This window comes from Aplidium turbinatum, chromosome 2 (genome assembly GCF_918807975.1).
Source record: "Aplidium turbinatum chromosome 2, kaAplTurb1.1, whole genome shotgun sequence".
Lineage (NCBI taxonomy): Eukaryota > Metazoa > Chordata > Ascidiacea > Aplousobranchia > Polyclinidae > Aplidium > Aplidium turbinatum.
Genome location: NC_137473.1, coordinates 3,891,723 through 3,901,544, shown reverse-complemented (window position 1 = coordinate 3,901,544; position 9,822 = coordinate 3,891,723). Strand labels below are relative to the sequence as shown.

The following is a 9,822-nucleotide window of genomic DNA, read 5'->3' as shown; positions in this document are numbered from 1 at the left end:
GCAAAGATTATAAGGACATATTCTCAGTGTTCAATTGAATATTAATAAATCCAGAGACATCAGAAAATCACTTCCCGCATGCAATTCCAGACCGACATTACTCGCTTTAGGTTTTTTTTTGTTAAAACAAACTTAATGTTCAAAGCATGGTGATGGCTGTTTTTGCTTTTGCCAAAAACGTTTGAATTTATTTTGTTATTGTTTGACTGCAATACTGGTTTTCGACCCCATTATTTTATAACATGAGCCAGTAATGGAATTTGAGCATGTTTATTTTACTTTTTTATTTTACAGCTTTCAGGTACCTAGTGGTAGTTTATAGACAAATGTTTTTAGAAAACTAAGAAGTTACTGTTTTGGATGGTTTGGTTTTGATGCTATAATATATAATAAAAGGTTTTAAACTATAAGAAATGGCAAAGGAAAAGGTCACTTGTGAAAACAGTTCTGGATCCAGATTGAGGTGAGATCTTGCAACATGCATGGTACTAATTGTAATGTATAGCCTATTGTACATGTCCAATTGTCCATAAGCTGTTCAAGCATCGTCATTTAAATTTTAGCATTTAGGCATAATGCTTAAAAGTTCAACAAAGTATATTTTAATTTTGGAGGTATTTGAGTGAGGAAAAATTCTTTGTCTTGGCCGATTTGTACAAATGTTTTACATTTTTATCATTCGTTTGGCTTAAAGTATTTTTATTTACAAAACATTGCACTTACAAATCGTTGCAGTATTGAGAATGTTTTTGTTTATGTGCAGAGGCAATGTCACAAAGATCTTTGATTGTTTTCTCATTGTAAGTCGGCCAGTAGGAGCTGATGCAGGTAAGCTGATTGATTGTCATTTAATCTTCTATTTTTTAGTGACAGATAGTGTTCACCGTCTCACCGAACAAGCTTCAAACTTTTACTTGTGAATTGTTGCTTCAAAGTATTATACACCTTCGTTACTGTTATCTCTTACACGTATCTCTCGTACATGTTCAAAGATTTATGAACCTTGGTTACACTTTTTAGAGTAAGTAGTTTTATACTGTATAACAACACTCTTTGATTCATTTTTCTTTTTACTCGCCTTTTAAAACTAATGCTGCTTTTCCACTCACACTTGTGAATTGTTATTGACGTAACAACTAACCAGCGTTTCCTATTCTCTGGCATTTGCTAGATGTTAGTTTTGGCCACTTCTAAGCCACTCTTCCAATCAAACATTGAATGATTGATGGCGTATGAGCGATCTTTCCAGGCTAGATTGGAGGGCAGGAAATCTTCAGCCACTCAGCTGTCTCGTCGTCCAGGACCCTCAGACCATGCGCACCGTGTGGAGGCCGGTGGATTAGGCAGTGGTGGATGACATGGTCTGCGGTCTGTTCAGTGGCACCACACTCACATTCTGATGAAGGATGATTTGGTTTTGATGATTTCAGTTGATGCAACAACATGGTGCCTTCTTACAATTTTATTGCTAAACTGCTATATATATATCTGTTATGGTGTATCATGGTACATCATAGATATGTAACGTGTTGTAGCTGCAACGTGTTTCATGCAACTTGCATCATTTGAGTGTTGCCATATGACCCTTGAATTATTGTCTTTTATGCTTGTTATACTTTGATGAAGTGAATATGAAAAGTAGAATATTTGTTCACATTATTAGGGCAGTGCCAACTAATACATTTATAATTATAAGTTTAGTTTTGAATAAAAAATTAATCAGAATTTGTATTATTTTTTTCGGCTGTTGTATGAATTCTTTTAAAATTGTTAGTATTGTGCAGTCATTGCTTTGGTATTATGACATCATCATAGCCTACTTGATGCTATGTTGACGTGTATTGTTTTTCATATGATGGTCAGAAATAAAAACAACTGAACTGACATAACGAATTTTAATTTAATAGTTCAAACATTTTATTTTTATTTATTTCTGCACGATTTCAACGTTTAACGATGTAAAAACGGCAATTATAATTATTCTACGGTACCCGATAATTTCCTTTCAAAAATAAAATTTCAAAAACTTGCCGAATAGAGCACTCGCCAAAAAGGGCACTCACCGAAAAAGGCTCTCGCCGAATAGGGAGCTCGTCGAATAGTAGCAGACCCGGGTAGCAAAGCTATTTCAGGTGGGCCGCGAAGCATTTCTAAATGTTATTGAATGTTAAAATTTTCTAAAAAATACCGGCATTAGGCTACTAATAAGCTATGGATCTCACAAGCCGCAGTTTGGACTTGAACAGTACCGGTACTGCGCCTTGGCCATCGCTACTCTCATCTTCACTTCATTTGTTTACTTTCCATTTTCATGAATTGTGCACCCTGTTTTCTATTAGTTTGGGCATTATTGCATTATGATTACGTAACAATTAGGCAACAATGTAACAAATATGCAACAATTAGATGCGTTGTGTCGCATTAACTATTTCAGTACGTACGCCAGTGCACAGTAGTAAAGAAAGATGCCATAATAAAGATGGCATGTCTCATTGTGGGTCGCACAATAAAACTTGCATTAAAAGTGGGTTGCAAACTGAAAAAAGGTTGGGAAGCACTGCCATAAATGACTGTTCAGTGTCCAGTATCCAAAATCAGGATGGCACATTGGACGTGTGGCATGTCTGACAAGATGTGTGGTGTTTTCTTTTTCGAGGTCTTGTAGATTTGCAAAAGGTTTAATACCGTATGTTTTGAAGGTTTTGTGCCAATACAAAGCCAAGACCTTTATAAACCTGGAGATGCATAGTTGAAAATTGAAAAGCAGGAAAAGATAGCTAATGTCAATACAGAAAGAACTACAGTATCTGCATGTCTAGATTGGTATCTTTAACCTTTCCACAGTCCAACGAACAGTTTTGAGTATGATGCTTTATTACGTTTGGCAGGACAAACCCAGAATCGTTTGTCTTGTGATGAATAGAGTTGTTGTTATGAGTCATATCATTCTGTTCATTCATTAATAGCTTATCCACTGAATGTGATGTGTTCCTTTCTACTCTGAGGAAAGATGACAAATGCATATTATGTTTGCATAAGGAAAGTAGTTTAGTCATTTTAAAACTGCTCTTCTGAATTAGTATAAATTGATGGTTGTTGCTTTATATTTACACATGTGCACTCTTGAACTGCTGTACCAAATTGAACTATAATTCTATGCATGCCATCACTGTTGTGTAAATGTTCTTATGACCGATGAATAATCTTACTGGCAAATCTTAGAGTTCATAAATCTGTTTGAAACTTGACAATCCAAGGTTTGTCTGGAAAATTTTTGAAGTGTTTTCTTTTCTGGCTTTATCGCCTCTCAAGGTGTTCACTCTAGCCCTGTTTATTTAAGTTGAAGAGGTTTCTGTGAAAATTAACTTAATATTTTGCTTTATAGTGGAAGTAATTTTGTGGCTTGCCCAATTGTGCAACTTTACCTGCTATTCGTTTAATTAATTATACCAAGATGTTTAACATTGGCAGGTATATGATATTTTAACAAGGTATATATATTATTACAAGTTTAAAAAGTTTATTCTTTTGTCACTGTTATTCTCACCATTTTCTTGTGTTTTGTGTTTCAGAACCCACCGCGGACTACAAATATCCACCAGATTTTGATGATACAGTAAGTCCTAATATATTATAATTGACTAGCCCATCATGCCGTCCACTGCCAATGTTCAATTTTTAAACGAAAAATTTCTGGGATTTATATAATTTTAAATGTTCAATATATATGTAGAATATACTTATTTCTTAAATCAAATATAGTTATTACTATCTGAAGCCTTTACAAATTGTTTCACCTAACGGATCATCTAATTTAATAATATATAATAATAATTTTATAAGGATAATTTGATTTAATTTGCTTTGTTTTTTTGCTTAGCATTGAGCACTTTTTTGTAGTATTGGTAGTTTTCATTGTTTTACTTATTTCTTAAATGCAAAGCTTATAATATGGAATAATTCACATGTAGCTATAAAACGTGTTATGAACAAGTGTACATAGGCGTCGAAATAGGGTGGGCAGGGTGGGCGACGCCCACCCTGCCGTGAAACGAGGGTGGGCAAAATATGTTTCGCCCACCCTGTTTTCATGCCACTTATGAAGTATTCGTTACAACTATTTTCGTTTTTCTTAAACGTTGGACTATCCAACCAACTGCAGCGCAACTTCTTGTTTTTCGCTATGTCTCTCGCTAGGTATCCGACAGAACAAAGCAATTCCGTAACAACGCTGCGTGGAAAAACGGCGGTACGCACTGCATTGTTGTTGCTACGGCAACTGCCACAGTTGGCAATTCCTGGTGAGAGAAAGCCACGTTTGATCTTTTCTCCAAATTTGCGTCGGCAATTTGATCTTTTCTCCGAATGGTCTCACTTTCGTTACGTCACAATCAAACTTCAGTTCCCGGTCAGCGTAAGGGAATGTGAATATGACATCATGATGAACATGACAATAAAATAACCGATACAAACTAAAGACGTACTAAAAACAATCGCTTTTACAAATGCGCAAATCCGAAGGCGCCACTTTAAAGATAACAGGTCACGAGTCACGCGCTTTTTAGGTCGCAAAGGTAAACATAAAAGAAGTTTGTTTAGTTTAGCAGCGCTCATAAAATCGCAAGATGCAAGAAAGACAACATCCAACCTATTAAAGCTTAATTGCTGCAGCGACGCTAAACGCAGTCTTTGCGAGAAAGACTAACCACACTTTTCGAAATTAGCGTCGGCAATTGCCGAGGTGATTGTAAGGACAACAAGATTACAAGAAAAAACTAGTTTTCTTAGACTACACCAGACTAGAATGTTGATTCAATCTTACTATTGCTGGATGTTTTATTTGGGTTACTTCCTACTTCGCCGGCGCTTAGACATGTGCCCAGCTGGGAGAATCTTTTATAAAAATATCACCCTATAATTCAGGCCTCGAAACTGAAGGCGGCCATCGCCGCGATTAACCTACAAAAACCGACATATTGTCCGCCGGGTCTCGCCCTTCCGTCGGCCGCATTTGTCCGCCATGAAGTTCCGAGAAAATTTTACACAAGCGGCCTTGTAAATTAAAGTAGTAGTACTTTGCCACTTATAATCACAAAGGACTAGAAAAGAGTTAAAGCACTCGATAAATCACAATACACCCTGTATATGCTTGAATTGTTAACCTTATTGAGTGATCAAGCAGCTGATGTCTCACGATAAGCTGGATGCAAGTGACACCACAATACACCTTATTAATGCGATAAATTCAGTCTTCGAAATTAGCGTCGGCAAATGGCGCATTAGCGTCGGCAATACAAATGCCGAGGCCACACGAGCGCTTGTAACGTTAGGGTTAAACATTCCTCCCAGTCGTTATGGCACAGCATAGATTTGTTTCCTAGTCAACACCCTGATGGATCTTTATGAAAAATAAAGAGGCCTGTGGAGTGGTATCAAAACCCGAAAGCCGCAAAACGTGGACGCTTCATTGCGAACGGCAAAGATGGTATAGATTTACAGCCAAGCGATGAGCCTCTTGATGTGTCTGATTCCAGTGATGACGCGACAACCTCGTGCTCCGATACAGCATCTGATGATTCCGATTCTGACAGCTAGTTCTTTATCAAACAGACTTTGTGTTGTTTGCAGTATCCCAATTGTGCCGAAATTATGTTAGTGTATACGTAAATCGAGGCAATCTTCTCGCAGGGAGCTATTAATTTGTTACCTGTACCTGGTTGAGCAATTGACGTTATTTTATGATAATTCAACGTTGCTAGATGTCGAATTAATGTAAAACAAACGTAACTTTCTTATTGAGCATTGTTGTTACGCAATATAACCGAGCGGAAAAATTAAATCGATTTGTGCTGACTCGAACGTTGAATCAACCCAAAATTAACTTACTTTTCCCCGTGAGTTATTTAACGTGAATTCCTGCAACAGCGTGCCACGTGCGTATCTTGTAGCTCGCTTTATCGCTACTTTTGGCATTGTTACATCACAACAAATCAAACAGTGCGGTCGTGATAGACTACTCTAGTATATTTTTCGCTTCTGCCGAAGTAAAAATGTGCTAATTTCGAAGACTGTATGTTGATGCGTGTCGAAGTTCCGATGGCCGCCATGTGCTTGTGATTGGCCGCCGAACAGCTTGCTTCAGTCGGACACGTTTGGCCGCCGGAAAAAAAAAGTTGAATCAAGGCTTGCTATTTGTATTGATTTAACTCCAGTAGACGTCAAATTATTGTAAGCATCTACTCCTTGTTGCGCCTCGCTTTCCGTTATCTCGTCCAGCTGATATAGCATCTGATGATACCGATTCTGACTAGTTCATCAAACAAACTTTGGGTTGCTCGCAGTGTCCCAATTGTGCCGAAATTATGTTGGCTTATAAGCTTACGTAAATCGAGGCGATCTTCTCGCAGGGAGCTATTAATATGTTACCTGTACCTGGTTGAGTAATTAACGTTATTTTATGATAATTCAACATCGCTAGATGTCGAATTAATGTAAAACAAACGTAAATTTCTTATTGGGCATTGTTGTTACGCAATATAACCCGCCGGAAAAATTAAATCGATTTGTGCTGACTCGAACGTTGAATCAACCCAAAATTAACTTACTTTCCCCTCCCGGTGAGTTTTTTAACGTGAATTACCGTAACAGCGTGCGTATCGCGTTGCTCGCTTTATCACTACTTTTGGTATTATTACATCACAACAAATCAAACAATGCGTTCGTAATAGACTACTCTAGTATATTTTTCGCTTCTCGTTTTACATGTTTTAGTACAATCTTTTCCTAATAAATATTCACAGTAATTGCCGAGGCAATTTCAAATTTTGCCGTTTGGCCTCGGCAACGATTTTGCCGAAGTAAAAATATGCTCATTTCGAAGACTGAACCATTGCGAATTTGCAATCATACACATTCAATGAAATCTGTTTGAAAACTCTCGCCCACCCAGAATTCCTCTCTTCTAAGAAAAAATCGACGCCTATGCAAGTGTATATGGTACATTGAGCGAAACCCCAACTGTGATTTTGTATTTCACATCCTGCTGTTTTACTCAGTATTGCACAAAGTTGTAAACGATCTCACATTCCTAGAATGGATGGTTTTTATTAATAAATCTAAATGTAGAAACTCTGCTGTTTTAAACAAAAGTAGGGCCAAATGTGTTTTTCGTTCAAAAGTGACTTCCGCTCAATAATGCGGTTTTGCGTTCATCTAATGCTGGCATTTGCACAACAATTTAATCTCTAGGCATATTTTATTAAAGAATCGATTCGCTATAATGATAGCATCATTAGCTTGCGTGGCTTTTCTTTGATGTTAACTGTTAAGTGAACCCAATTCGTTAGTTTTGCTTGGTTGTGCAACTTGACCTGTCATTAATTTCAGGAAATCATTCAACAGTCACTTCTATTTTGTTTTCCTTTTGACTCAAACCCAGACGCCCTGTAAGTATTACATGTTTATAAATGCTATGTTAATGAATGCTATATGTATAGACTACAGGAGTGCAGTAGCCTACGTATTATGATATCTTGTTGATTCGCTATGCTGCTGTCTGGAAACAAAGTGCCTATTTTCATTTTTGGTTTTCTTTGTTCACACTTTAAATGTTTTTTTGTTCCTGATAGTTTCCGGTGAAGCATAATAGTTTTAGAATTATCACAATGCATGTCTTAACGCGGACTTTTACATGTGATTTCAAAGTAGAATTATTCAAAAACTGATCTTTGGCCATACCTGTTGACTGTTGAGTGCGTGGAGCTTATTAATACCCGTGGTTTAGTGCCTGCAATATATTCGAGTGCAAAGGTCAGTGCTCTGTGTGGCACTGTATTGTATCACATGGAAACGTGTATGGCGTGCGGCGTGGTGAAATGCGACGATATAAGATTTTCCTAAGCACATCAGTGGGTTGTATGGCCATTGCTATTGCGCACTGCATTATAACATGACACCGCATTGTTGCCGTGTAAATTGTTATTGTCTACACTTTACAGTCGTTGTCCTTGACTGGAACTGTATGAAAACCTTTATCTAATCCTTCATATTAAAAGGATTGCAATATCATTTGAGGCGGTAATCGTCGTATGAGGGTCTGGGGCCGAAAGTCTATCCTTTTACCACCCCAGATTCACGATGTTCCCCGACTACACTGACTGCGTAGAGAGCAGCCAGTCTTTGGTTTTATCGTCTAAAACACGCAGACCTTACACTCCATTATTAGGCAGACTGAAGATGTTGCAGTCGCAGGCAGTAGTGATGTAGCGCAATCCATAACATATATAAAAGAGTAGAAAGAGTTGTATGGCTTTCAAATAATGTGTTGGATGATTTAAACTAATTTTGGTTCCTCATTTACACGATGGAGTAACACAGCTGTTATTTGTAGCTTTTGATTCGACAAAACGTGTTTTTTGTTTTTGTGTTTTGTGTTTGGTGTTTGGTTTTTCAAACGATTTTAGGAACTTGTCAACTTTTAGTTGAACCCATAACATATGAAGCGGGGGTTTCAGGTCTTCCTTCAAAGATTCGGCCGACCACTTCACCTTCATATTAACTGACATCGAAGGAAAGCACAGGTTCGGCTTCTGCAAGCTCGCCAATGAAGGCTTGAAGTGCTACTGTATTTTAAGGTATTATGTTTATGTTGATATTTTCATAAAAAGTTGACTTCATACTGACATAGTAACTAACCATCGAACTAACCATAAACCAACTAACCCAATAACATCGAACTAACCCTTTGTGCTGGACTGGTTTTTTTTTCGGTCATTTATCGGTCATTGACCGATTTTTTAGCAAAATGTCCGAAAAAAATATAGTCAATTCGGTCAAAATGTCCGAAAAATATATAGTCAATTCGGGTGTTGTAAGGTTGAGTTTCGCTGATGAACGTTGAAGAAAGTTTTCTCAGATAAAACACGACAACGTTTCTCAGCGAAACCTAATGTTGTAGCTCATAGGCGCCTAACTATTTTTTTGGCCGTGGGGGCGAAAGCGTGTTTCATCAGCAGCAACGTAAATTCAGCAAAATGTCACGCAGATGGATGACGTAATTGCAGTATGTCGTCACACTAGGATTGCTTTTATTGCCACACTCGGAGACCGGAGTTATCGCTACGTTCGACCTACCGTTAATTATTATAAACTCGACCACTTCGGTTAAGCAAACACATGCCATGCGTCTGCGTAAAGTAGCGGTTGATGGACTGCGACTCTTTAAGCTAAGCACAACATAAAGTTTAGCAACGAACTAGATTTATTAGCATGAAACACGAGACGAAAAGGTTTACTAAAAAGTAAAAGGTATACTGTAAATGGAATGACAATGTCTTGAAAATGGAATGCAAATACTAACTTGATTATATGCTTGAAAATGTACCTGTTGAAAGTAAAATCATTCACGTTTACATCAATTCAACAGCACGTCACCTTGAATAAATTTAGAAGTTGCTGACATCCGTAAACAGCTCTTTAAAAATAGTTACGGAGAGACGTTCGATTATAGCTCCCTTTTCACTACAATATCGCAACTTATGACTGACCTGTTTTCGTGTTGCAGATGAAACAAAAAATGTGCATATTCCCCGCCTTTGATCAGGTTTCTATGGCAACGGTCGTGTGTGCGCCATGCAGTTTGCGCGAGTCCGTTGTTGTGTTGATTATGGTACCCGGTCATTTGGTCGACAGGACGTTTGGTCGACAGACATTTGGTCGACAGGACGTTTGGTCGACAGGACGTTAGGTCGACAGAACGATTTATTTTAGGGTTAGGATTAGTTAACTAACCATAACCCTAATCTAACCCTGACTCTAACCCTA

The 9,822-nt window shown here is 37.8% G+C and overlaps 1 protein-coding gene across 2 annotated transcripts in view; it reads left to right on the top strand.

Annotated features, from left to right (window-relative positions):
• Positions 1 to 325: 325 nt before the first annotated feature.
• LOC145764555 (uncharacterized) overlaps positions 326 to 9,822 on the top strand; it is a 30,166-nt gene continuing 20,669 nt past the window's right edge. For both annotated transcript variants that reach the window (XM_082576179.1, XM_082576178.1), the window contains exons 1-5: positions 326 to 463; positions 764 to 828; positions 3,573 to 3,616; positions 7,387 to 7,445; positions 8,514 to 8,633. In XM_082576179.1, coding sequence (XP_082432305.1) covers positions 414 to 463; positions 764 to 828; positions 3,573 to 3,616; positions 7,387 to 7,445; positions 8,514 to 8,633 — 338 coding nt within the window. In that variant the 5' untranslated portion in view covers positions 326 to 413. The remainder of the gene's footprint in view (positions 464 to 763; positions 829 to 3,572; positions 3,617 to 7,386; positions 7,446 to 8,513; positions 8,634 to 9,822) is intronic.